The 27,772-nt window shown below is 51.9% G+C and overlaps 3 protein-coding genes across 5 annotated transcripts; 1 reads left to right on the forward strand and 2 right to left on the reverse strand.

Annotated features, from left to right (window-relative positions):
* Positions 1-347: 347 nt before the first annotated feature.
* Positions 348-4,258, reverse strand: Emp3 (epithelial membrane protein 3 (MAM blood group)). Its single transcript, XM_070000515.1, has 5 exons — positions 4,067-4,258; positions 3,116-3,208; positions 2,789-2,891; positions 1,437-1,577; positions 348-614 (listed from the first exon to the last, which is right to left on the reverse strand). The coding sequence occupies exons 2-5, from the start codon at positions 3,191-3,193 to the stop codon at positions 445-447; spliced, it is 492 nt and encodes a 163-aa protein (XP_069856616.1). The 5' UTR covers positions 3,194-3,208; positions 4,067-4,258; the 3' UTR covers positions 348-444.
* Positions 4,259-6,777: 2,519 nt separating this feature from the next.
* Positions 6,778-17,644, forward strand: Odad1 (outer dynein arm docking complex subunit 1). Of its 3 annotated transcripts, XM_070001057.1 has the most exons (16): positions 6,782-6,856; positions 7,086-7,186; positions 8,263-8,355; positions 8,745-8,844; positions 8,948-9,137; positions 9,633-9,755; positions 9,961-10,074; positions 11,736-11,803; positions 12,130-12,317; positions 12,797-12,931; positions 13,324-13,406; positions 13,531-13,699; positions 14,990-15,150; positions 15,232-15,329; positions 15,624-15,702; positions 15,800-17,644. In XM_070001057.1, exons 3-16 carry the CDS (start codon positions 8,286-8,288, stop codon positions 16,253-16,255), a joined length of 2,034 nt encoding a protein of 677 aa, XP_069857158.1. In that variant the 5' UTR covers positions 6,782-6,856; positions 7,086-7,186; positions 8,263-8,285; the 3' UTR covers positions 16,256-17,644. The 3 variants fall into 3 exon arrangements, with proteins under 3 accessions (XP_069857157.1, XP_069857158.1, XP_069857159.1); XM_070001056.1 differs by having other exon boundaries at positions 6,778-7,186; XM_070001058.1 differs by lacking the exons at positions 6,782-6,856; positions 7,086-7,186 and adding an exon at positions 7,967-8,014.
* Positions 17,645-21,991: 4,347 nt separating this feature from the next.
* LOC138812458 (vomeronasal type-1 receptor 90-like) lies at positions 21,992-22,924 on the reverse strand. Its single transcript, XM_070000399.1, has one exon. It carries the CDS (start codon positions 22,922-22,924, stop codon positions 21,992-21,994), a length of 933 nt encoding a protein of 310 aa, XP_069856500.1.
* Positions 22,925-27,772: the final 4,848 nt, after the last annotated feature.

Below are 27,772 nucleotides of genomic sequence, written 5' to 3' on the forward strand. Positions count from 1 at the left end.
GTGCTCAGGCCCAAGTTCAAGCCCCACGACCGACCAAACAAAGAACAGAAAGCATGCAGAATCTTAGAATGAGAGTTTAAGACCTGAGTTTAAGACCTGAGCAGATGTCCAGTGGGTTTGAGAACTAAGCCTAACAGTGTCCCAAGCTCTAGACTCAGCAAGAGTCTAGAGGAAGAGGAGGCTCAGGAAGAGGAGGCTGGAGTGGAGGTTCTGGTGTTCTAGAAAGGAAGGGCTGGGGCTTGGGAAATGGGATGGCTGGGGGCTGTCTCCCTCTCTTCCCCCACCCCATCCAGGAGCATGCACAGTCCAGATCTTAAGAAGGAAGGAAGAAAGAATTGTCAGCACCCTGTGGTTAAAACACTTTTATTTTCTGGAGGAGGCTTGGGATGGTGGTGGTGATGGGAATGGGGTGTCCGGGTGGGTGGGACTGCAAGACTGGGCAACTCATTCCCGCTTCCGCAGGTGGATGTAGACTATGCCGCTGACCAGGGCCAGGGGGAAGGCCACCCAGGCCAGGACGAAGCAGTACCCGAAGCTGCCTCCACGTGGGTGCTTGGCCAGGATCTCCTCAGCATGAATGACATAGATCAGGGCCCCGGAAAACACAGCTACACCTGTGAGAGAAACAGGGACCAGGCATCACGTGATGCCCGCAAAGCAGCTACATTGCACACTTGGAGAAATAGTTTTCTAATTCACATCATTGTGGAGCTGTCCCACTACCTCACCCATAAAATGAGACCAAAACAGCCATTCACCCATGAAACGAAATCTCTCTCTCCCTCCCCCGCTCATCTATCTCCAATTTAACACCTGAAAACTGAAGTGGATCTGTGGCTTAAAGTGTGGTAGAGTGCTAGCCTTGAGCAAAAAAGTTCAGGGCCAGTGCCCAGGCCCTGAGTTTAAGCCCCACAATGGACAAAATAAATAAACAAACTTAACTCCTATTCAAAAGGCTAAGAACTAAGGATCAGGGTTTGAACCCAACCAGGACAAGACAGTCCATGATACTCTAATCTCCAATTAACCACCAAAAAGCTCAAAGTGGAGCTGTGGTTCAAGTGGTAGAGCACCAACCTTGATCAGAAAAAGCTAAGGGACAGTGTTCAAACCCTGAGTTCAAACCCCAGTATGGTCACAAAAGAAAAAAGAAATAGCAGTGTATCAATATAAATTACATCCAGAACTCCCTTCTGGTGAATGCATTAGCGTTTCCCTCATTCCTGGGACCCAAATTATTTACCCATTGCTGTTCCTGCAGCTTTGGCTTTTAGACGCTATAAATCCTCCCACGATTCAGAGACACCAAGTCACCAAAAACTACAACTCCCATCAGTCCCCTGGGCCAGAGAGGTAATCCAGGGACAAGGGGGTGGGGGATGCTGCATTGTGCTGTGTTTTGGGCACTCAGTGTGGAGGGAGGGATGCTAGCTTACTTGTACAAAGCTGGCAGAGGCCAGTGGCGTAGAAGAGCCCTCCTCGTCGCATGGTGTAGAGTTGGAACATGAAGAGGATGAAGGACAGACAGCAGAGGATGAGAGAAAGCACCATGAGAACCTGCACAGCCTTCAGCCAGCCTGAGGAGGGGGAAATGGGAACAGAAGTTCATGGTGGATCCCATCCAGCTGGTCTACTTGTTAACCCTTTCCTTCCTTCCTTCCTTCCTTCCTTCCTTCCTTCCTTCCTTCCTTCCTTCCTTCCTTCCTTCCTTCCTTCCTTCTTTTCCTCCTCCTCCCACCCCCATCCTCACCACCCCTTTACCATCACAAAAGCTCAGGTATTTCAAAACCTTGAGCCTCTGTGACTTTGCTCAATTCTAGTGATTGGTGCTTTGTATACTGTCCCTTCGTTTGTTTTTAGTCAGCTGGCCTCCAACTTGCAATCCCCGTCTCAGCCTCTTGCTTACTAGGGTTACAAACATGTGCCACCATGCTCAGTATGCTTCAGCGATTCTGAAGATTTTCTACATAATCAAATATGAAACACATCCACTAGGAATAGATCTTTTTCATTTTATTCTCTTGCTTATGGCTACCTCCAATTCAATGCTAAATAGAAATGGGACCAGGCCACTTGCAAAAATTGGGGCTGAGGCCTCTCCCTTGCCCCCCCACCACTTTCTTCCACTTAGATCTTTGGAAGGAAGCAGGCTCTGATAAGTCTGGCCCTACCTAATCAGAACCTTAATAATGGTTTTGGTCCCGCCCACTTAGAACTGTAATGAATTGGAGTCACACCCCATTGGGAACACCAGCTCCAATCACAACTTTGGAAGCGCAATCTTTGAATTCAGGAGGGGGTGTGGCTTTCTCCTCAGTCTTAAAACCTATGGCTTAAATTGGGTGCAGGTGCTCCGGTGTGTAATCCTAGCCACCCAGGAGGCTGAGATTTAAGGATCAGAGTTCCAAGCCAGCCCAGGCAGGAAAAGTCGGTGAGACTCTCACCTCCATTTAGTCATCAAAAAATTCCTAAGTGAAGCTGTAGCTCCAGTGGTAGAGCAATAGCTATTGTGGAGCACAAAAGCTCAGGGACAGCACCCAGCCCCTGGGTTCAAGTCCCAAGTCTGGCACCAAAAAAGTAAAAATAAAATAAATAACTAGTGGAAAGGGGTGGGTGGGTGGGTCTGAGCCGTTCCCTTGAGAACAGAGGCAATTGCCCCTCACGATCACACACTCAACAGCTCCCATCAGCCCCACCCACTCAATCTAGGATTAGGCAGAGGCCCTACATAACCAGCTATACGGCAGACCACCCTTTGCAGACCACCCTCCCACCGCTGAGCCCTCACCGTTCTCGCTGACGTTACTGCAGGCCCAGGTTCTGGTGTCATTATTCCAAGTGCAGTCGTACCAAAGATTCAGGGATTCCTTCCCGGGGAGTGTCCACCAGGACTGGATGGACAGACAGACAAGCAATGTTAGGAAGAGGGGGTGGGGGTCCAGGGGGACTGTAGGAAGAGTTGTGGGGGGAGTGGAGCTGGGAAGGGCAAAGACTTAGTAGGGAATGGGAAGGGCCAGAGGATAGGCTCCTTATCTCAGGTAGAGGTGAGGAGGATCTAAACGAGAGGCTAGAGTCTGCAGGAGAGGTGGGGGCTTCAACCCCCTAGAAGGTTTACCTTGTCCAAAGTGGCCACAAACAGCAAGATGAGGATGAGGATGTGAAGTGCTGAGACCACCAGCAGGAGCAGTGACATGGCTGCGATGGGAGCCTGGGGAGGAGTTCAGGATATGGGTGATCAAGACACTAGCCTGCTGGGTACTGGGACATAATGGAGGAGTGCTGGGGCCAGGAGGAGGGCTGGGGAGTGGGACCTCTGTGTCTGAGGGGGGAGGGCTGGGGTAGGGGACCCCTGTGTCTGAGGGAGGAGGCCGGAGTCTATTTTCCTCAGGGCGGGATGTTGAATGAGCTCAGCTCCTAGGTGCTGGATGAGTGGCCAGGGTCTCCTCATTTCCCTCTTTCTGGAGTCACCCTGGCCAGCTGATCGGGAGCTAGGAGCTGCCCCCAGCTGCGGGCATCCTTGACTCACCCAGCCCCCCCTGGCGGGGAGGGGGGGGCTGGGTGAGTCATGGGATGAGTCATCTGCCCGGCCCCCTGCCTTGGAGGACGAGGGAAACCCCAGCCCCAGGCTCCATCCACGAGGGCCGCACCCCACCCTGCCGCCTGACCGGTGCCTTCTGGACAGTTGGGAGAATGGATGGACGAAACTGGGTGGGCAAAGGAGGCCTGAGCAGAAACCCAGCAGGGAGCTTCCTGGGTCTGGAGGTGCCTTCTCCTCCTTCCCCGATCTCGGGGGTGCCAAGGAAGGCATGGATGGGCAGCTTGCCTGTGGGTGTGGGGGAGCTCCGCTGGGACCCTCCACCTTCTCGCTGGATCCACCCTTTCCTGTATCCCCACACGCTCAGGGTTCAGAGATGACTACTACAATTTCTAGAAGTTTTACAGGGCTGGAGTGGGGAAGCGGGCAAGAAGAGGGGATCTTTCCCAGTCTGGGGGTGTCCTTTAACTACTGCTGGACTGTGCGAGGAAAGAAAGAAATCCCAGCCCAAATAACGGATCGGAAACTTACCGAGAGCAGCAGGGGGAGAAAAGTCAAGAGTTGGAGTCTCTTCCCTCCACCAGGGCCTCCTGCCCCGCCTTTCTCCTCCTCCCTCCGGCCCCCGCCTCCTCCTCCGCTGCCTTTCTCTCCCCTCCTTCTCCCTCCCGCTCCTTTCCCTTTCTCTCTCTCTTCTTTTGCTCCTCGGGGCTTCTTTCTCTGCTTCTCTGAATATATACTGAAGCTTTTATACACACACGCCCAGGGGAGCTCTGCAGCCAGTAGGAGGGCCCAGTAGGAGGACTGGCTGGTTCCTCATTCTCTCCGGTCCCCACCCAGTGGCCCCCAGACAAGCATCTTCTGGGGCTGCCTCCCAGGGTGGAGAAGAGAAGTTCTGGCAGACACTAAAGGCAGGAGGGTCCTCTTCTTGGGCTGGCCCCCCCCCAGGCCTCCCTCCTCCCCCAATCTCTGGGTCTCCTCCTGGGGACTGGGTATCTGTTTTCCACGAAGGAGTTTGGGATAGGGGGCAGGAGGCTGGGGGGGGGAAGAGGGGGGCAGAGGATGGGAGGAAAAGTGTGAAACCCCCAAAGAGGGCAAGAGATGGAGATGGAGAATGCCAGTATCACCATTTCCTGGCCAAGTGATTTTGGACCATTTTCCTTGGCTTCTCTGGGCCTCAGTTTCCTAATCTGTACAGTGGGTGTAATAATGCTGGGCATATACTGTCTATGAAGAAATCAGAGTTAGCGAAGGAGCTAATGGAACCGGAGTAATCAGGGAGGGCCTCTTGGAGGGGGTGGCACCTGAGAACCAGAGCCACTTGGGTGCTGGGGAGAAGAGGATGTGCGAGACAGTTGAGAACAAGACCTTGTTGTTTGGGGAGCAGACAGAGGGCCAGTGTGGCTGGTGTTTAGGGAGCAGGAGAGAGTTCCGGAGGGGGGGGGAATCAAAGGGTGTCCTTGAAGAATATGGGAGGAGTTTGGATTTTATTCTAAGTGCCAAGGGAAAACATGGGAGAAACCTTTTTTTTTTTTTTTTTAACTTTTTATTTTTGTTAGTCATGGGGCTTGAACTCAGGACTTGGGCACTGTCCCTGAGCTTTTTTTTTTTTTTTTTTGCAAGGCTAGAGCTCTATCATTTTGAGCCACAGAACCACATCTGGTTTTCTGGTGGTTAAGTGGAAATAAGAGTATCGTGAACTTTCCTGCCTGGGCTGGCTTTGAATCCTGATCCTTAGATCTCAGCCTCCTGAGCAGCTAGGATTACAGGTGTGAGCCACCAGCACCCAGCTGCTTTGGGAGAATCTTATAGCTGTGTAGTACCTGGGGTTTAATGTTAACTCTCAGGATTAATTTTGAGTTAGGGTGTGTGGGAGTCAGGACTACTATCCACCTGAGTTTTCTGAAGGAAGAAGATCAGGGTTCCTGGTAATTGAGAGCTAAGGAAGTGGGTGATGGGATGTGGAATGGAGTCAGAGTTTGATTGGGGAGGATTTGTCAGCTGGGTGAGGTGGGGTGGGGGGGTCTCTGTGGAGGTGAGGGATGAACAATTCAGTGTCTGGGGTCACATGGGGGGTACTTACATAGCAGTCTTTAGGGCTAGGTCAGTAAGATTGAAATCCAAGCTCTTTTGGATTCAAATCCATTAACTGCGTGGTTTTGGACAATTTCCTAAAAACCCTGCCACACCTAAGTCTCCTCATCAGTAAAATGAGGATACTATAATTGTAAGTGCATCATAGTGTATTTATTTGTTTGTTTATTTGTGCCGGCACGGAGGCTTGAACTTAATACCAGGGTGCTGTCCTTTACCTTTATCACTCAAAGCTGGTGCTTTACTCCTTGAGCCACAGCTCCACTTCCAGGTTTTTTTTTTTTGGTGATAAATTGGAGATTGGAGTCTCATGGACTTTCCCATCCTGGCTGGCTTCCAACCGCGATCCTCAGATCTCAGCCTCCGAGTAGTTTAGGATTACAGGTGTGAGCCACTGGTATCTGGTTTAGAGCTTAGTTCTTCATGTAGACCTTTATATACAGGGGATCCCTCCCCCCACCTTTGTATGTGGGCCATCCAGGCCTTTCGTAAATTCAGGGGAACCTTGATCCAATATCTCTAAAAGTTGGGGAGAAGGATACATTCTTGGATCTATCGGAATCTAAACATTTGGAATCTAAACTGAGGTCGCTGGGGAAAGAGGGGTGAGGACCAAACCTTCAATTCCTGGGAAGCCCAGAGGACTGGGATCCTGAACCCCATTCTTGGGTCTGGGGCATGGTATCACGTGATCGATTGCTGGTGGGGGAGCTGCACCCAGGCAAGGAGATGGAAATGAGGCTGGGAACAACAGTGTCGCCCCACCAGCACGGTTCCCCCAGCTGGATCACGGGATTTTTTTGGGGGGGGGGTTCCTGCGAGGGAGGGGACCCCGACTGTTGGGGGCTCCATGGAAGGGCAGTGGGGGAAAGTCAGGGACGCGAGGGCGGTAGTGGGGATCTCCCCTTCTCGGGCCTCAGAGGAATGGAGCTGAGCTGAGCGTCCGCGGGCCGCTTCCTCCCACAGGAAACCGCAGGCGTCGGGCACACCCAGCCTGCAGGGAGCGGCGCCCACCGCCCGCCCCGGGAAGCCCCACGTGGGCAGCCACAGGCCGCGAAGGGGCGTGGCTCTCAGGGAGGAGCGTGGCGGCAGAGGGCGTGGCCACGTAGGCAGCAGCGCGCGGAACAGGCCACGCCCCTCCCGTTCTCAGGGCCCGGGCGCTGTTGGCAGCCTGTTGCAGGCCGTTGGCCGCGCATGCGTGGTAGGTCTCTTCGAGGCCTTCAGGCTGCGGTGAGCGCTGTCTCCAATTCCCGCCTCCTTCCTAAGGAATTATCTCCTAAAAACAACAAACGGTTTTTCTAGACGTTTTCCTCCAGGCACTTTCAGTTCCTGACTTTTCTTCCCACAAACTCGCAGACCGCTGCTCACAGGGCCGGGCTCCCCATACGAAGACACCCGGCCTCCTACAGGCCGCCTGGAGCACCCCATAGTAGTCCGTCCCTCACTCTTGTCATTGCAGCCAGGTGCGGTCTCCAGACCCCTGGTATTGTAACCACGCCCCAGAAGAAAACCACGCCCTCTATTGTAACCACGCCCCAGAAGAAAACCACGCCCGCTAAGGTACGCGCCAAACTCCCCAAAGCCCCACCCTCTGTGGTGCCCGAGCCCCTCCCCTTGCCTTTCTGGCTCCGCCTCCACCCCCCCTCCACAGGTCACCCCACGCCTCATCGTTTACCATACCAGAGCCCCGCCCTCGCCCCATACGGGTCCCTGGCCCTTGCCCTTGCTATTCTCACCGCCACGCCCCTAACAGTCCCACAGCCCCGCCCACACAGATCCCTGGCTCCTCCCTCCTCCCGGTCCCCACGGGACCGCCCTTTACAGTACCAGAGTCCCACCCTTGCCCCGCCCACACCAATCCATCAACACCTTGGCGAGTTCCCCCCTCCTGCCACTCCCACGGCCCCGCCCCTTATAGTGCCAGAGTCCTGCCCACACGGCTCCCTGGCACCTCCCCTCTCCACGCCTAGGCCCCCCCCTTCACGCTTCTGGCCCCGCCCTCACACTCAGCCGCTCAGTACTCGGGGTTTTCCCTTGTCCCGCCCTTTGCAGGTCCCTGGCCCCTCCCCTCCAGACAATTTACTCTCTCCCCTCGCGGGCTCCGGGAGCTGTAGGTGCAGGTGTCCCACCTCCGCAGCCCCGAAGCTCCGCCCCCTGATGGTCTGCCCCTATTTCCCTTCCAATCCCACCTTCCCAGACCGCCCCAGCCACCCCCAAATCCCCGCCCCCCTCCCCAGTGTCTCCCTGTTGGGTCTCCCCGCCCTCCCTTCTGTCCCTCCCCTCCGTGCCCTGGCCCCTCCCCGGCCACTGTCTTTGTCCTCATTGGTCCCTGATTCCCTGGAAACCAGACCACAACAGTGGCGGGGAGTCCGGTGGGCCGGTCAGCAGGTAGGGCAGGGGCCTCGCAGCTCTACCCCACCACTTCCCTGTGACCAAGCAGTTTCCCCCACTTCCCCCCCCCCCCCGCCCCCGAGATACAAGAGCCGGTCCAGGGCTCTGAGGTCCGAGGTGGTTCCTCCAGCCGCTGGCAGGCATCCTGTCTCAGGGAGGGCCTCTTTCTTTAAATGACTACCCCCGCCCCCCTCCCCGAACCCCACTCCCTTCGCATCTCTAAACCCTCCCGCGTCCTGGAACAGGGGCCCCCTTCTCCTTGGCCAAGATGCCCATGGGTCTCTCCGCGCGGAGCGTGCGCTCCGAGGAGGGCAGCGACGTCTTCCTGGAAGGACTGGGTGAGGAAGCCATCCATGCTCCCTTCCACGCACGCCGGCCTTCCAGGGCCTCAGTTTCTGTGCGGAGCTGGGGAGGGGAGCGCCCCGGTGGTGGTGGTGGGGGGTGGGTTCCGGGGCCCCCCCCTCCCCCCCGGGCCGGGGAGTGGGCGGGGACGGAGGGAGCAGGCGCCTGCCCAAGCCGTCCAGGGCGCGCCCTCTCGTGGAGGGAAACAGGAACGTGCCCTGCCTGTGCTGGAACTCACGATGGGAGAAGCAGTTGGGAGAGCCGAGCTGCGATGCCGACCTGGAGGGGACAGGAGGCTGGCTGGGCACTAGCAGCACCCGAAAGGGAAGGAAGGGGCTGGTGGCCCTGAGTCGTGAGTGAGTGTCTGGCCCGGCTTGCCCCGCAGTGGAATGGGAGCTGAGCAGACTTCAACGACAGTGCAAAGTGATGGAGGGGGAAAGGCGGGCCTACAGCAAAGAAGTCCATCAACGCATCAACAAGCAGCTGTGAGCCCAGACTTCTGGGGGGGGCGGGGGGAGAGGGCAGGTGAAGGCCAGGGCCGGGACTTTCAGCCAGGCTGAGCTCTGCTACCTTTCTCTGCTTGGGCAGCGAGGAGATCCAACACTTGGAAGAATTACGGGCCAAACTGCAGGTGCAGATCAGCGTGGCTCAGAGCCAGGTGAAGCGGCTGGGTGACAGCCAGCGGCTGGAGGACATGGACCGCCTGCTAAAATGCAGGACTCAGGTGCTGGCCGAGTTGGAGGACCTGCAGGAGCAGACCAAGGCCCTGGACAAGAAGGTGGGGCGATGGAGCAAACTTCCCATATCTCAACATCCTCATCTGAAAAAAAATGCCCCGATTTACTTCTTCAATTTTCTGGGTTCTAGTTTCTTCATTTTAGTTTTTGAGATGCTGGGGACACAACCCAGGGTCGTTGTTTATTTTGTTTTTGCCAGTCCTGAGGCTTGAACTCTGAACTTTGGCCCTAAGCTTTTTCATTCAAGGCTGGTGCTCAACCACTTGAGCCATAGCTCCAGGTCTAACATTTTGTTAGTTAGCTGGGGATAAGAGACTCATAGATTTAACTTCACTGGTTTTGATCTGTGGAGTTCAGCTCTCAGCCTCTTGAGTAGCCAGGATTACAAGCATGCCTTACAGGCACCTGGCTGCCATTCTGAGTCTAGTGCATGCTGGACAGGCCTCTGTCACTCCACCATGTCCCTTTGTTTATCTGTGAAAAGGGGGCTGATGGTCCAGAGAGGAGCTAAGATAGATCTTTCTATTTCCTTCCAGATCCGAGAGTGGGAGGTTCACCTACTCACCCAGAGTAAGGAGGTGATGGCCCCGGGATTCATCCTGGACTATAAGGTCAAGATGCGACGCAGGATCAAAATTCTGGAAGACCAGCTGGACAGGGTGAGCTATGGGAGGCCTCTGAGTGTGCACAGGTGTTCCGTGTGTGAACTGAGTACAGGATGTGATGGAGAACTGAGGGGAGAATGGGGTCAGAGGACTGTGGGAGTTGGGGGAAAAGGAGACTGGGGGGTGCTGCTAGCTCCCAGGGTCCCTAGAGTGGGAACAGGGCAGTTTCTAGCTTCTTCTTCATCTCCCCCCCCCTCAGGTCACCTGTCACTTTGACATCCACCTGATGAAGAATGCAACCCTGCGGGAGGAGCTGAACCTGCTGCGCATCGAGAGGGCCCGCTATCTGAACATGGACCGGAAGTTGAAGAAGGTGAGCAGGAGAGCAGGGCCCATCGGTCCTCCCCATGCCTCCTCCCCTCCATTGTGCTCCACAACTAGTGAATTGTCCAGGGCTGCAGGGCAACATAAGAAAGCATTGGGGGTCACGTTGAGTGTTGTCAGCCAGGACAATCAATGAGCAAGGGAGGTTGCTTAGATCTGGCTGTTGGGGAATCTTAGTTACTTTCAAAGGTCACTGAAAAGCCACTCCCCATCTTTCCCCTCTCTCAGGATCCTCTGGTCTCAGCCTCCTAAATGCTGGTATTATAGGAGGGACACCACCACACCTGGCTTTTTCCATCGATCATTACTTTTTCCGGCAGTCCTAGGAATTGGACTCAGGGTGTCGAGCTTACTAGCTAAGCTTGAGAGACACTGTCACAATTCTAAACAGTTCCCACTTCCATTCCACTCACGGTCCCAATAACATCCTTCGTGGCTAATTAGATTTTCCTGCTCCAGGATCCAGTCCAGGACCCCAGATTGCAATCGTCCTGGCTGTGTTTGCCTGGAATGGGGCCTGGCAATTTGTCTCTGTGACCTTGGCATTTTGGAATCACACAGAGGGTGGTTTGCAGGAAGTCCCTCTGTGTGGGCTGGACTGTTCTCCCTCCCTCTCCTGCGTGCCCAGTGTCTTTGTGAGTTTCTCAGCAGCAGGCTTCTGATGTCACTTTGTCTCTAGTGACATCAGCTTTCATCACAAAGTTGATCGTTTGGAAGCCAGGCATGGTGGTGCTAATGCAGGGAGGTTCTCCTGGGCTGTGTAACTATACCATCTCTGTCCCATCCGTTAGTGCTTCTGGCCAGAATCGTTTGCACTGTGACAGTCACAGCAGAGTGGTGACTTGTCCACCCTCTCATCTCCTTATGCAGATTTGAGTGCTGTCCATGAGCACTTGGGATTCTTATTTTATTCCAAATAAACCACTCAGTGCTGTGTTCAAATCATCCCACCTTTGGCTCTTGGGCCCGCTGTTTGGGCTCACTCGGCCCTCTGCACAGGCCTGCATTTTTCTTTTCTTCTTTTGAGCACTTTGTGTCCTGGCTATCGTGGGCTTGCTCAGTTCCAGCCCTACAATTAGCCACTTCCCTAGGGACTCTTGTTTTGCTGTAGTGGGGAGTAGGTGCTGGGAAATTAAGATCCAACCCCCTAGAGCCCTTCCTGCTACTGCTGTGTCATAGCATTGGGACTTCCTCCAGAGAGACCTAGGAAACCCATGAATAGATTGAAATAGAAACCATCATTTACTGTTGGTATTGAATTCCAATTCAGCATCGTTCTATCTTCCTTGATCTTTTCATTCTCTTCTCCTCCTCCTCCTTTCTCTTCCTCCCCCTCCTCCTCCTCCTCTTCCTCTTCCTCTTGCTGTACTTGGGTTTGAAACTTGGCCTTGAGCTTGCTAGACAGGTGCTTTACCACCCAAGCCATGCCCCTAACTTTTGCTATAGTTTGTTTTCCACACAGGGTCTTGTGCTTTTGCCCTAGCCTGCCTCACACCTCCACCTCTTTGAGTAGCTGGGATTACAGGTGTGTACTGCCACACCTGTCAGGACTTCCACTTTTAAGCAGGGAAGTGGGACCTAAAGGAAAGAGTCAGTGGGAGCCATGCGGTTGTGGGGGTGCAGCACTTACTCCGTCTTCCTCCCTGACAGGAGATCCACCTCCTCAGGCAGATGGTCAGCGCCCTCATCGTCTCCTCCACCTCGGCCTACTCCGTCAGGTAGGGCCCAAGCCACAGGCTTGGAGGACTCAAGGACAATCCTTTTCAGTATCAGAAGGAGGAAGACTCGGGATTCACATCCTGGTCTTGTGTTCTGCCATGTGCCCTCCACTCTCTTCCCACTAATGACCCAGCTCGTAAAGCAACGCCTTTTACTGTATGTGCCAATACTGGGCTTGAATTCAGAGCTCCCTGCTCTCACTTGGTTTTATCGCTCAAGGCTGGTGCTCTACCACTCGAGCCACACTTCCACTCCCGGCGTTTGGCTGGTTAATTGGAGCTCAGGGTCCGGTGGACCCCAGCTGAGCCTCGGATCCCCGGCGCAGGGAGGAGGCTAAGACCAAGATGGGCATGCTGCGGGAGCGCGCGGAGAAGGAGGTGGCCCAGAACGAGACGGAGGCGCAGATCCTGCGGCGGCAGATATCGCACCTGGAGCAGCTGCACCGCTTCCTCAAGCTCAAGAACAATGAGCGGCAGCCGGATCCCGACGTGGTGCAGAAGCAGGAACAGAGAGGTGAGCCGCCAACTGGTTGGATACGGGTGGGTGGGAGGGCGGGGCCTTACCAGGCCGGGGAAGGGGTGGAGCCTCGACGAGGAGGGCGGGGCATGGCAAGAGAGGGCGGAGCCTGGTTTGGAGGGCGGAGCCAGGCAGGCGGAGCCTAGTGAATGAAGGGAAGGGTGGAGGACAGAAGAGGGCGGGGCTGTCAGGCGGGGGCGGGGCCTCACCAGTGGCAGGGGAAGGGGTGGAGCCTGGGAGGGGAGGGCGGAGCATGAGAGGAGAGAGGGCGGAGCCTGGCGTGGGGGCGGAGCCTAACAGGAAGGGAGGGTGGAGGACAGGAAAGGGCGGGGCCTGGCAACCAATGGAGTGCTGGTGGTGGAGGGAGTCGAGCTGGGCAGGGCTGCTGGGGGTGGGCAGCAGGTGCTGCAGGAGAGCTGCGGGAGCCCCCCATCCCGCTCCCCCGGCACCTGCTGCATCTCCGGGTCCTCCCCCAGCCCGGGAAGTGGCCGAAGGACTGCGGAAAACCTCCCAAGAGAAGCTGGTGCTGCGCTACGAGGACGCCCTGAATAAACTGTCGCAGCTGACCGGCCAGAGCGACCCTGATCAGCTGGTGGAGAAGTACCTGGAGAGTGAGCCGGGCAGGAAGAGGGCGGCCCCTGGGCGGGCTGGGCCGGGGGGCGGGGCCACTATTGGCCCGGGGATCCCCATGTCCCCATCCCAGGGGACCCTGTCTGCCGTCCTGGTTCCTCCCCCTCTGTCCTCCTTCCCCCTGGATCTCCACCCCCCTCCTCCACATCCTGCCCCCCACCTTCCTTTCCTCTTTGTTTCTTGGGGTTCTTGGTTCCGTCTTTCCTCTCTGGGTCTCTGTGGCTTTTTTTTCTGCCCCCCCCATCTCTCTGTCCCTCCATTTGTTTCTCTGCCTCGGTCGCCGTGGGTCTTTGTGAACATCTCCTTGGCCCTTGGGGCTCTCTCACTGTCTTCCTTCTCCATCCTTGGGCCTGGCCTGTCCCGACTCCTCCAGCGGAGGAACGGAACTTCGCCGAGTTTAACTTCATCAACGAGCAGAACTCGGAGCTGCAGCATCTCCAAGAAGAGATCAAGGAGGTGGGTGAGGCCTGCCATTCCCTCCACCCCCTCTGCTTGCCTCCTCCTGCCTCTGCCTCTCCCAGCACCCAGGCCCCCCTATCAGGGCCTAGCCTTCAGCTCCCCCTTGCCTAACCGCCCTTAGTTGAAGGAGGCCCTGGTCTTGGAACGTGGCAATGTAGAAAGCCGGCAGCAACTGCAGGAGCAACAGCACACAGCCCTGCAGCAGCGTGTGGACAAGGTGCGGGCAGAATCCCTGCAGCTGGAAATGCACTTTAGGGACCTTCGGGGAATGCTTGAAAAGCTCAAGGGTGGTGAGTGACTGCTACTGACCACTTGGAGATAGTTGAGGGCTGTGTGGGCACTTGCTTCTCAGTCCATCCAGGCATCTGCGTGGCTCTCTGGAGTCCACCTGTCCATCTTTCTATCATCCATCATCCATCCATTATACACCCTCCATCCATCTGTCTGTCCATGTCCATTATCCATCCATCCATCCATCCATCCATCCATCCATCTGTATGTCCATCCATTATCCATCCTTCATCCATTCATTATCCATCTATACATCCATATATCTATCATCCATCCATCATTCATCTATTCTCCATCAGTCTGTCCATCATGCATCTTATCTATATTTCCAACATCATCATCCATATCACTTTTCTTCAGTACTGGGGTGGGAACTGAGTGTTTCCCACTTGTTCAGCAGCCTCTCTACCCCTTGAGCTGTGCTGAAAGGCCTTACCTCTGCTCACAGGCCTGGTACATGCTGAGCTAGGACTGACTGTGTAACAACTCCAGACTGGCTGTATTTTATCATACCTCTCAGTGTCTGAGCATTCCAGCGCACCCTTAGTTCACCATCAGTGTGCGGGTGTGTGGTACTTCTCAATGGCCATTGTTGGCCATGTGGAACTCTGAGTTTCCTGTTCAATGGGTGTTCTCCCCCCCCCCAACCCAGTTGTTCTGTTAAAAGGACAACTGTTGTAAGAATCCTTTGAGCCAGGTCACATCTGTAATCCTAGCTACTCAGGAGGCTGAGATCTGAGGATTCTGAGGATCCAGGTTCAAAGCCAGCCCAGGCAGGAAAGTCCAGTGAATCACCAGAAAACCGGAGGTGGCGCTGTGGCTCCAGTGGTAGAGTGTTCGCCTTGAGCTGGAATGCTCAGAGACAGTGCCCAGGCCCAGAGTTCAACACACACACACACACACACACACACACACACACACACACACACACACACACACACACACACACACACACACACACACACACACACACACACACACACACACACACACACACACACACACACACACACACACTTATTAGTCCCTGTTGTAGCGGGTTGCTAAGTTGGGCTGAAATCTGGCTTGGTTGTAACTGAAGTCCTTCACCAAGCTGCTGCCTGTTTCCTTTGTTCCTCCCTACCCAAGGGTCCCCCTTCCCTGGACCATGAGCCCCGAACCATGAGGTCAGTGAATGGCACCATCTGCCTAGTACAGCTCAGTCTTTGATGGGTGGTGGGTGGTGAGCAGGGCTGGCATCTAGTACGCAGGGCTGGGTCCCTGACAGCAAGTTCCCTGTCTGGCCCCAGACATCCGGCTCCTCCTCATCAAGGCGCACTGCGACAGCAGCTCCATCGACGACCGCCTGGGGGTGCGGAACATGCGGGACCGGGAGCTCATCGTCTACCTGGGCATCATCGAAAAGCGCCTGGTGGACCTGCTGACTGTGCAAGCCTTCCTGGAGTCCCAGGTGCGTGGGGTGGAGGCCCGAGGCCCTAGGGCCAGGCTGGGGGGGCAGAGCCTCCGCTAATGGGGCCCCCACCATCCTTAGAGCCACACCTCCTTGGCTGACGCCGCCCTCCTGGCCCTGGGCCAGAGCCAAGAGGATGTTCCAAAGAAGGCGGTGCCACTGCAGACCCTGGACAACCTGTGAGGCCCAGGGCCCCCGGGGCTGGGGGTTGGGGGAGGAAGGGAGGCTGCTCCATGGGGGGCAGAGGACACATGTGGAGAGGATGTGAGGGAGAAGATGGGAGGTGGGGTGGGGCCTTGATTTTTGAGGGAGACCAGGTGGGTGCTTCCAGGCATCCAGAAGTCCGCCCTCTAGTGGCCTGTGTGAGGAGTTGGGGCGCTGGGGAGAAGGCCATACATAATACTCCCAAACTATGGCAGATGGGGGTGGCTGGCTTTTGGGGCTCACTTTGATGCCTGGCTCTGTACCCTAAGGGAGGACCTCCCCGGCTTCATGGCCAAAGATGACTATCCAATGAGCAGAGAGGAGTTGCTTAGCCAAGTGGTGAAGGCGGTGAGGACGGGGGCTGAAGGTGATGGGAGGTGTGGGGGTGGTGGTGAGACAAGGCCCTGGGGTGTCTTTGGGACCCTAACTGGCCCCTGTCCCCCAGGTGGAGCTGCAGGAGCAGGCGCAGGAGCAGAACCAGCTGGCTGAGGCCGAGCGGATGGTGACCAGTGTCCCCAGCCTGTCTTTTTCCAGCAACCGGGGTTCCAACCAAGTCCCCGGCCTGGGAGGGGCCAGAAAGTCCGATGTGATCCCTGGGTCTATCCTGAGCCACAGGGCCAGCAAAGCCAGGGGCACCAGCTCCGGTGGTCATGTCACATTTGGCATTCCGGGGTCCCCCAATACCAGCGGGACCCCCGGCTCCAGTGGAGGCCATGGTACCTTCAGAGCCGGCAGCTCTAGCAGCTACCTGGGCTCCACGGGATACATGGACTCCAGCAGAGGCCAAGCAGGCACCATCACTGGGTCAGATGTGAGTGGAGGCCTGGCTTCTGCCAAAGGCCAGTCCTCCAGCATCCCGCCTAGCTCCACCACCAGCAAAGACTCACGGGAGGATGAGTAGGGAGCCCGGCTCTTTGCGGACGTCTCTGAGTCTTCTCTGAGCCTGTGCCCTGGGACCAGTGCCACCCCCACCTCCCATGCTCTCCCAGCCCCAGCCTCCGTGGCTCTGCTCCTTCGTCATCCTGTCTTGGTGTCTCCAGCCCTAAGCCCATGTCCCACCACTGGTTCTACCTCCCAGTAGCTAGGTCCCTCTCCAAGCCTTCTCCCTAGGCCTGTGTCTTGTGTATCTCTGTGTCTCCGCCTCCTCATTCCTCAATGCAACCCTAAGATCCCCAGCACTGAGCAGATGAGCTGTGATTGTGGGAAATAAAGGTCAGAGCTTGACGTCACCCCAGCCTGGTTATGGTGTGAGAGTGAGCTTAACACAGACAGGGTCACAGCTTTTACCTCCAGCTCAAGAAACAATTGTGACCCTTCTGTTTCCATCCATCTACCCTTCCATCCATCCATCATCTATCTACTCATCCATCCTTCAATCCATCTATCCATCCACTCATCTATTCACCCTTCCATCCATTCATCCACTTATCCATTCACCCATCCATCCATCCATCCATCAACTTTTCTTCCATCCATCCACCCTTCCATCCATCCATCCATCTATCTACTCATCCATCCTTCTATCCAACCATCTATCCATCCACTCATCTATCTACCCTTCCATCCATTTATTCACTTATCCATTCACCTATCCATCCATCCATCCTCCTTCCACCCATCTACCCACCCATCCATCCATCTGTCCATCCACTCATCCATCCTTCCTTCCATTCATATATTCTACTCATTCCATCCATCCATCCATCCACCCACCCATCCTTGTATCTAAACAACCTTCCATTCATTCATTATTCCATCCGTCTATCCACCCATCCATCCATTCACTCATCCATATATCCATGTACCATTCCATCCATCCATCCATTCATCTATCTATCCATCCACCATCCATCCATCATTCCTTCCATTAATCCTTGTATTCTCCTTCCATCCATCCTTCCATTCATCCATCCATTTTCCATCTTCTTTCCTCCCTCCCTCCCTCCTTCCCTCCCTCCCTCCCTCCCTCCCTGCCTACTTCCTTTCTTCCTTCCTTGTATCCTTCTTTCAGCCATCTATCCTTCTTTCCATCCACTGATCTGTTTTGGGACTTTCTCATTTCTGGCTCTACTATGAAGAGTGTCAGCCAGGACAAGGCTGGACTAAGCTGCAGTAACAAATATTTCCTCCCAGAATCAGTAGCCTGAATGCAGCAAAGATTTCTTCTTCTTGTGTTACATCATGGGTCAGCTTGGTGCCCAGGCTTGTGGGACAGCTTCTGCCTGGACAGACAACAGTCCCTTTCACACTGGAGATATGGCAGTCACCTTCATTATCCAGAGTGGGTCCCTTCACTGCACAGGGGCCACGGCTGGGGAGGGGCTGTCCTCTGTGACTGGAGTCACAGGTATTGAGCAGGGGGTGGGTTTTGGGACAGGGTTTAGAGCAGAGTTGTGACAGTTTGGGAAGTCCAACCTGAAAATCAGATAACCCACTTCTACCCTCCGGACTCAGCAAAAAAGAAAAAGAAAACCAAAACAGCAATAAAGGATAAACTTCTTTTTCCATTTCCTGGAGTTCATTTTGTATATCATCTTTTTTTTTGTGGGGGGGGCGGTCCGGTTGTAGGGCCTGAACTCTGGGCCTGGGCTCTGTCCCTCAGCTCTTCAGCTCAAGGCTAGCCCTCTACCACTTGAGCCACAGAGCCACTTCCGGCTTTTTTTCTTTTTGCTTAGGTGGTGCTGAGGAATTGAACCGAGGGCCTCATGCATGCAAGGCAAGCACTCTACCACTGAGCCACCTTCCTAGCCCCTTGTATATCATCTTTACAATAATTTTAAAAATCTTGGGTTCTAGTGAGTTCTAAGTTGGCTCAGTGGTAGAGTGCTTGTCTAGCATGCATGAAGCCTTGGGTTCCATTTCTCAATACCACGTACACAGAAAAACCTGGATGTGGTGCTGTGGCTCAAGTGGTAGAGCGCTAGCCTTGAATACAGAGAGGCTCAGGAACAGTGCTCAGGCCCTGAGTTCAAGCCCCAGGACTGGCCAAAAAAAATTGATAGGTGTCAATGAAGATCAAAACTTGTTTGAATAGCCGGGTGCTGGTGGCTCAGGCCTGTAATCCTAGCTACTCCGGAGGCTGAGATCTGAGGATCACAGTTCAAAGCCAGCCTGGGCAGGAAAGTTCATGAGACTCCTATCGTCAATAAACCACCAGAAAACCGAAGTGGCGCTGTAGCTCAAGTGTTAGAGCGCTCGCCTTCAGCTGAAAAAAACAAAAAAACAAAACGAAACAAAAAACTTGTTTGAACCTGTGTGCAGTGTCTGATGCTTGTAATCCTAGCTATTAAGGAGTCTTAAATCTGAGGATCACAGTTCAGGGCCAGCCTGTGCAGGGAAGTCCCTGAGCCTTTTATCACCAGTGAACCACCAAAAAGCCAGAAGTGGAGCTGTTGCTTAAGTGGTAGAGTGCTAGCCTTGGGGGCGGGGGATGTGGAGAAGCTAAGGGATAGTGACTCAGGTCTTGAGGTCAAGGCCTAGGACTAGCAAAAAAACAAAACAAAAAACCTCCCCCAAAACCCAACTTGTTTGAATTTCAATAAAAATAGATAGTAGATGTACGGATTTTTATTTTTTACCAGTCCTGGAGCTTGAACTCAAGGCCTGAGCACTGTCTTTGTGCCTCTCTCTGCTCAAGGCTGGCTCTACCAGGGCTCTACCACTTGAGCCACAGCACCAGTTCTGGCTTTTTCTGTTTATGTGGTGCTGAGGAATCGAAGCCAAGGCCTCATGCATGCAAGGCAAGCGCTCTACCACTGAGCCACCTTCCCAGCCCCTGTACTGATGTTTTTGCATGTGGACACCCCAGGCCCTCAGAACGGAGAGAAATAAAGTGTATTTCAACCATTCCATCTATATTTTTCTTTTCTGTTACAACATACAGACTATAACAGGCAGTGTCCCAAATGCCAGCAAAGGTTTCACATTGGGTAACTGATTAGGCAGATGATTTCATTTCACATTTGCCTCAACTGTACAGGTGTTTCTCCATAGGGTATGAGGCCAAACGTTCTCATTTTTATCTGGGGGAGAAAGTAAACATTTTGTTTGTTTGTTTTGTTGGTCGTGGGGCCTGAACTCTGGGCCTGAGTGCTGTCCCTCAGCTCTTCAGCTCAAGGCTAGCACTCTACCACTTGAGCCACAGCACAACATCTGGCTTTTTTGGCTTATGTGGCGCTGAGAAATCAAACTCATGCATGCAAGTAAAGCGCTCTACCACTGAGCCAGCCTCCCAGCCTGAAAGTGAACTTTTAATGACTTTGCAGATGCTGAAGTTTACTTATATAATATTTGGCTTTTCTTTTTTTCCCAAGAAGAGGTGTTGGATTTAATAAAAGTTTATTTTGGCACTGATTGAATTGCCAGGTGAATCCAGTCATTTGTGTGATTTTATTTCTGGCTATGTGATCTTTTTTTCTATTTGTGAAATAGCACTTTAACTCCCTGGAATGGAATCAGCTTGGTGACTGATGTTAGGGAGTAAGCTGAGTCAGTAAGCTGAATGGAAAGGGAAATCTCAAATTGCATTCATCAAGGAGTGTTGCTAATCACAACCCGAGGCAGTGGGACAGGATACCAGAAAGTACAGGGAGAGGTGTAGAAAAAAAGAAGAAATTCAGAGGGGACCAGGGGTCCAAAGGCTCACCAGCACTTGGGCCTTGAGTTTCCCACAAGCAGGCATGTTCATTTGAGTTCACACAGGGAAGGTTACCATGGATACATGCAAACAGAAAACATTTATACTAACATCACAACCAGAGCCAACACAGATTTTGTGAGCGTCACAGAGTCTCTTCTTGTCTTGCAAAAGGAAAATGCAACTCAGGGAAAGTCCAGACATGTAGTCCACCAGATCTAGACTCTAAGCTTAAGCTGGGGCTTGAACTCAGGGCCTGGGTACTGTCCCTGAGCTTCTTTTGCCCAAGGCTAGTGCTCTACCACTTGAGCCACAGTGCCACTTCTGGCCTTTTCTGTGTATATGGTACTGAGAAAACAAACCCAGGGCTTCATGCATGCTAGGCAAGCACTCTACTACTAAGCCCCTTTCCCAGTCAGTATAGAGCCTTATAAACAGGAAATAATGGAAATACACTTCAAATTAGGTCCAATGTCCAGTGGTAGGATTCTAGGCTCTCAGTGCATCAGCCCATGAGTAAGCATGTCACATACCAAGTTGGAGTCCTGGTCTCTGAGCAAAAAAAGGAAAAAGAACTAACCAATGTGCAACAGCCTCTAAAGTAGAGAAGTAGGCCCCATCTCTTAGGACACTCTCCAGAAAGTCCCATGGTTACAGCTGTATACCCAGAGCCATAGTCTCTCCACAGTGCTATCCAATTTGTTGCCTGAATCCTGAACACAGATGTTCTCCATTGTGTCCCAGTGCCATGCTGCTTGTTACAGTGTAGAATCATGGAGGCTGTAGGATCTAAATACAGGTGTCAGGGCCTATATCTTGCTTTGTTCTTGGCTGAACCCTTTCTCATTGGATGCATCCTGCTTTGTAATTGGCTGTATCCTGCTCCCTCATTGGCTGTCTACTGACTTCTCATTGACTGGATCCTGATTCTTCATAGGCTGACAAGTATTCATAGGATGATTTAATAAAATTTCTTTTAACAAACTGCACTGTTAGTAGAAATATAAGGTAAGGGTGAAATGAAATGTCTAGCCACTGTCTTCATAAAAATAAGAACAAGTTGTTAATTTTAATTTTTTTTTTTTAATTTTTTTTTTTTTTTTTTTTTGTCGGTCATGGGGCTTGAACTCTGGGCTTGGGCGCTGTCCCTCAGCTCTTCAGCTCAAGGCGAGCGCTCTACCACTTGAGCTACAGCGCCACTTCCGGTTTTCTAGTGGTTTATTGGAGATAGGAGTCTCACGGTCTTTCCTGCCCGGGCTGGCTTTGAACCGCGATTCTCAGATCTCAGCCTCCTGAGTAGCTAGGATTACAGGCGTGAGCCACCAGCGCCCGGCTAAGTTGTTAATTTTAATAATGTACAGAAAATACTTTTTTTTTGGTCAGTCGTGGGGCTTGAACTCTGGGCCTGGGCATTGTCCCTCAGCTCTTCAGCTCAAGGCGAGCACTGTACTACTTGAGCCATAGCATCACTTCGGGCTTTTTCTGCTTTTGTGGTGCTGAGGAATTGAGCTCAGGGCCTCATGCATACAAGGCAAGCACTCTACCACTAAGCCACCTTCCCAGACCAGAAAATACATTCTTCATCCCAACAATTATATTTTAAGCAACAAAACCCCCCAAAAACATCGATGGAAACACACACACACACACACACACACACACACACACACACACACACACAGAAAGGCACATTCAGTAAGACTTCAAAACATCAATGTTTAAAAATTTCAGCATATCTGAATTTGAGTAACTTGTTTAGTGCTCAATCCTCACAGCTCCACTCTAGGTCCTTTGGTGGTCAATTAGATATTATAGTCTCATGGAGACGTTCCTGCCTGGGCTAGCTTTGAACCTGTATCCTCAGATGTTAGCATCCTGAATAGTAGAATGACAGGCCTGAGACACTGCTCCTGGCCTCTGTGGTGTTTCTATCATGCTACAAACAGCAAGGATGATGTGAGCAGAGTTGGATTGCCACCATGGTCTTGTCTTCACTTCCTCTTACAATGGATCATTCTTGGTATAACATGAGTGAGTGAACCATCGTGAAACCATTCTGTTATTCTTCATGAGCAAGAATGGGCAGAGGGTGGGGTAGCTGAAGGACAACATCACAAGTACACCCTTGGATTTGTTCAATTTTTCCAGCGTGTACAAAGAATACATGGTCACGATGTTGTTGGAGCAATGGAAGAACACGAAGCAGCTGACCAGCAGCAGGATGCTGTGGGTGGCTGTGTTCTCGGGCGCCGGCTGTGAGGCAAGGCTGGGACTGTGGAGGTGCCGGGCTCTGCGGCGGTGTCGGTAGAGGAGCGTCACCATGTAGAGGCTGGGGGCCACCATGAGGACCAGGGACAGAGCATCTCGCAGCACAATGGAGCTGATAATGGACATTTGGTTGTCCATTCCAAATTTCACTTGACAGTATGGATGAGAAAATCCCAGTCTCATGACGGTTGAATTGCAATTGGATTCCACAGTTTCGATCATTTGGAAATAGATGATGGAATTCAAGATCCAGAAGGAGAGCAGGGAGGGGAGGATGCAGGCGGAGGATCGGCTTTTCAGCCAAGCCAACTGGGCAGGGGTGCGGCTGATGGTGAGGGCCTGGAAGGTGCTCAGGAAGGTGGTAGTGCAGGCGGACAGTCCCCGCGTGACTCTGAACAGGAACAGAACCGCCTTACACATGGCATCATCCCAGAAACACAGGACTCCATACGAGGAGATGATGTAGGGCATGGACTCAAAAATGATGGTCAAGGCGTTGACAACGGTCAGGTGCATGAAAACTATGGTAATGGGCTTCCGGAGCCGAGGTTTGCACATGGAGCTGTACGCGTACAGCAGGAAGAGGACACAGTTCCCCAGGACGCCCAGACACACCTTAGACACAAAGAGGAGCCTGAACACAGTGTCACCTGTGGTTGCTGTCATTGTGTGTGTGTGTGTGTGTGTGTGTATGTGTGAGAGAGAGAGAGACAGAGAGAGAGAGAGAGAGAGAGAGAGAGAGAGAGAAGAGAGAGAGAGAGAGAGAGAGAGAGAGAGAGAGAGAGAGAGAGAGAGAGAGAGAGAGAGAGAGAGAGAGAGAGAGAGAGAGAGAGTATGTGTGTGCTGTTGAGAATCAAAGTAAGAGCCCTGCCCAGTCAGGAAGGCAAGAAAGCTCTAGACAATACTCTGAGTCCCATAGGAGGGAATCTTCATGGTGCTCCATTTCTTGATCAGGTAAGCCAGGCTTAGAGTGAATGCCAAAAGATAGAGTGTTAAATAAAGATTTAAAAATAGATTCTTTTTTTGGGGGTGGGTCATACCGCTTATGATATTGGAACTCATGGCCCGGGTACTGTCCCTGAGCTTTTTTACTCAAAGCTGGTGTTATCCCAGTTGAACCACAGTTCCATTTCTGGCTTGTTGGTGGATCACTGGAGATCAGAGTCTCAAGGACTTCCCTTTCTGGCCTGACTTTGAACCTGGATCTTCAGATCTTTTCCTCCTGAGCAGTTGGGATTACAGGCATGAGCCACCAGGGCCTGGCCCATACAATTGTTTTAAGTGGAGTCTGGGAAAAATGTTCCATTTGCCAGTTTTGGAAGGTTGGAAGTGTTCTGACCTCAGTATTTCAGACATGAATGTGCTGTGACCTTTGAATCTGGGATGTAGGGCCTGGAAGGACCTGGGGAGACACATGTTAGAATCAGGAGGGAATTCAAGGGCACCACACTGGGCTGGGGTGTTAGGAAGGAAGATGACTGGCTGTTTCTTCCTGTGGTCCCTGGGGCTCCATTATGGTCGGCAGTGGATGGTGCAAGGAGCGCCGGGAACCCGTGCATCTGATTGGCTTCACTTTTTGTAAAATCTTCATTTTTTGAACAGCTGTTGCACAAATAGCACATCCATGTAAAATCCCTGTGGGGATGGCTACAACATGACTTTTGTATTTTTGGTTGGTCATGGGACTTGAACTCTGGGCCTGGGCGCTCTCTCCATTCATCAGCTCAAGGCGAACACTCTACCATTTGAGCTCAAGGGGAACAGTCTACCATTTGAGCCACAGAGCCACTTCTGGTATTCTGTAGTTCATTGGAGAAGAAAGTCTTATGGACTTTCCTGCTCAGGTTGGCTTTGAACCTCAATCCTTAGATCTCAATCTCCTGAATAGCTAGTATTATAGTTGTGAGTCACCGGTACCCAGTACAATATGACTTTTTTCATGGTGTATAGAGATACTAGAAGGTAAATATCTATCCAATATTTTTTGTACATTTCTTTCTGTCAGTCGTGGGGCTTGAACTCAGGGTCTGGGTGCTGTCCCTGAGCTATTCAGCTCAGGGCAAGTGCTCTACTGCTTGAACCACAGCACCACTTCCAGTTTTGTGGTGGTTCCTTGGAGATAAGGGTCTCCTGGACTCTTCTGCCTAGGTTGGCTTTGAATCATGACCCTCAGATCTCAGCTTCCTAAGTAGCTAGGATTACAGGCTTGAGCCACCAGCGCCTGTACTTTTGAGAGTTTTCCCCCTGTATCATTCTCACTCATTACTGTCCTTGTGGTTTCTCTCACATCACATAGAATCCTTTGTTCCTTAATAACTTGCACTGAATTAAATTAGTATCCCATTTTTCCTGATCAACTCTGTAAGAACATTTTCAACACATTCTCCTGAACAATCCCCTGCAGAAGAAAGTTTCACTCTGGCCCTCTTTGCTGCTGCATGGAAGTATTCTCACCGTTTCCTGGCCAGAAGCAACAGCCAAATTGTTGAGCATGACAATTCTGTGTGTTGCCCTTCTCAGCATCCATTGCGCCTTCCTGAGACAGTTTAACTTTTATGAATTAGAATTCTTAAGAATTGTGATATTGGCTAAGGTTCACAAATGTTCATCATATTGGTAATATGTGGTATCTTTCCTATGTAATCAGGATCTTTCCAGATTGTCTTTTTCTATGTGTATTGGTTGTGGGGCTTGATTCTGGGTCTGGGCATGGTCCCTGAAAATTTTTCCTCAAGACCAGTACTCTATGACTTGAGCCACAGCTCCATGTCTGGCTTTTTGGTGCATAATTGGAGATCAGTGTCTTATGGACTTTCTTGCCTAGGCTGGGTTTGAACTGTCATCCTCAGATCTCAGTTTCCTGAGTAGTTAGGATTACAGGTGTAAACCCACACCCCAAAATCATCTTTTAAGAAGTGCTTGCCTTTTCTCTTCTGCTATCTCTAAACTTTTCATGTTATTTAGCATGACCTCTAGAACTTTCTAGTGAAGCTTGTTATTTTACATTTTCCCTTCTTATTGGACAGAAGAGTAGTGTGAAGTGAGAGTATTAAATGCAGCTCCCTCACAAAGAACTGACTTGGGCTGTGTATTTACCATAAGGCTCTCTGCTCTGATTCTCATTCCATGACCCACTGGGCAATTTTAGGACTCTTGTTACTAGGATCAACCGTTGCTATGCATTATTTTACAAAAAGACTTTAGTAATTAGCAGAAATAACAGGGGGAAATAAGGAAAGATGGAAATGACATAAATGAACCTGATTAAGGCAGTTCATACATTTGACCAAAGTGTCATGAGAAACCGCACACCCAGCCTTTCTTAAATGTCATATTTCACCCAGTCAGAATAAAATTCCATTTATTCTGTCTCAGACACTGATGAAGCCAATCCACTGCTCTGAGAAGCCACAAGGGTGCAGAGTTGTTTCAGCTGAACAACATTTCCCAACACAATTATTGTGCTTTACAAATGGAATGAAAACTGCCCCAGAAAAACGATATCTCCACACATTGAAAGATAAAAATCTGCTGTGAAAACTTGCTACTATGAAGATGCACTATGAAATTTCTCCCACAGAAATCAATGAGATGATTCAGACACAAAGATCAAGAGAACAATGTCAGAAAGGAGCCCCAACATGACAGACTGGGTGCTGGGATGAGGACAAGGAGAGCAGACAGCCCTTATGGGAGAAAACAGAGAACAAGTCAGCTCCTTGTGAACAAGCCCCCGTTTCACACACCACCCACTCAGTGTCCAATAGGATGGGGAGATGTTCAACATTTAAAATAGCTGGCAAGCTATTTTAAGATGGTAATTTGAGAGATAGCAATAGAGAAAATGCAAGCCCTTATGGAAAGAATATTTTGTGGCTCAACTGCTACTTAGGTGGCTGATATCTGAGGATATCTGAGGACCCCAGTTCTAAGCCAGCTCAAGCAAGGAAAGTTTGTGAGATTTGTGTCTCCACAGAATCACTAAAAGCTGGAAGCGGAGCTAGAGCTCACATGGTACAGTGTTAGCCTTGACCAAAAGTATTTAGTGACAGTGTCCTAGCCCCAGGACTGGCACATAATCACACATGTATACACACACACACACACACACACACACACACACACACACACACACACATCATGATTTTGTTTTTCCCTTTATAAATACATTTGAAAGTACTCCTAATATGCCTAGAAGATGGAACTTACCACCGGTGAGTTGGCAGCTGTGCAGGACTTGTCTGGAGGAAACCGAGCAGTGTTGTGCCACATCGGCTGAGGTGTGCAAACCCGAAAGAATAAAAAGCAAGCAAATACATGAACGAAAAGGGTAGCATGGAGAGAAAAAAAGAAATATGTGTAGTCAACTACAAACACAAGTGATAGAAATGAAGAAGGGCCAATGATGCACACCTGCAATTCTAGCTACTCAGGAATCTGAGATGTGAGGATTGGGGATCAAAGCTAGCGATAGCAGGAAAAGTCCAGGTGATGCTTATCTTTACAAAAACTAAATAAGTAAAAAGAACCCCACAATTGGAGCTGTGGCTCAAGTGTAGAGAACTAATCTTGGGCAAAACAGCTAAAAAAAATCTGAGCATCAAGGGCTTGTCTTCAAGACATAAGACTGGCACCAAAAAGTAATCGGGAGAGAAGTGAATCTGCAAACCACAGCTCATCCTGGGATGGGCAGTGTTGGGCCTTCACCCCACCCCTGGCTCTGAACCGAGGTTCCAAGTTGCAGAATCCTTTCTCTGGCTGTCTGGACTGCAGACACACAGAGTGTCTTTGGAAGCCTGGCTTGATCATGCGTGCCCATATCAGCCAGAGGAGGACGGGGGGTGGGGGGGTTGTTGTTGGTGGTGGTTCCCCAGGGTGTTTGCTCACCTAGTCCCCTGCTGCTGTCACTCTGACCCTGTTTATTTCTTGTCATCGTGATGGACCAGAGCAGTCAGGTGCCCTGTCCCACGTGCACAGCATGTCTCCTGATGCAGGTCTGTCTGTGCTCCCAGTCCCAGTGGCATCAAGAAAGTCAAATGGAGACACTAAAAGCTTATTCAAAGTTACTTCTCATATCACTGGTAGGAAATAACCTGAGCACTGCAAGGCAGAGTTCAGAGAACACTGTACCCTCCACTGGGAAGTACTGAGCCCACATCATTCTTGGCTTGGCACTGATCTCCATGGGGTCTCCATCTTGGCTCACTGATTGATCACCCAAAGTTGGGATGTCGTGATCACAATGCATCCTTCTTTGTATAAAACAGTGACCAACACAAAAACATAGAAAATGGGGGCTGGGAAGGTGGCTCAGTGGTAGAGCGCTTGCCTTTGTGCATGAGGCCCTGGGTTCCATTCCTCATCACCACATACGCAAAAAGAAAAAAAGCCAGAAGTGGTGCTGTGGCTCAAGTGGTAGAGCGCTAGCCTTGAGCTGAAGAGCTGAGGGACAGCGCCCAGGCCCAGAGTTTAGGTCCCATGACCTCACCTCCCTTCCCCAATTAAAAGAAGGAA

This window comes from Dipodomys merriami, unplaced genomic scaffold (genome assembly GCF_024711535.1).
Source record: "Dipodomys merriami isolate MVZ:Mamm:240054 unplaced genomic scaffold, mDipMer1.0.p SCAF_57, whole genome shotgun sequence".
NCBI lineage: Eukaryota > Metazoa > Chordata > Mammalia > Rodentia > Heteromyidae > Dipodomys > Dipodomys merriami.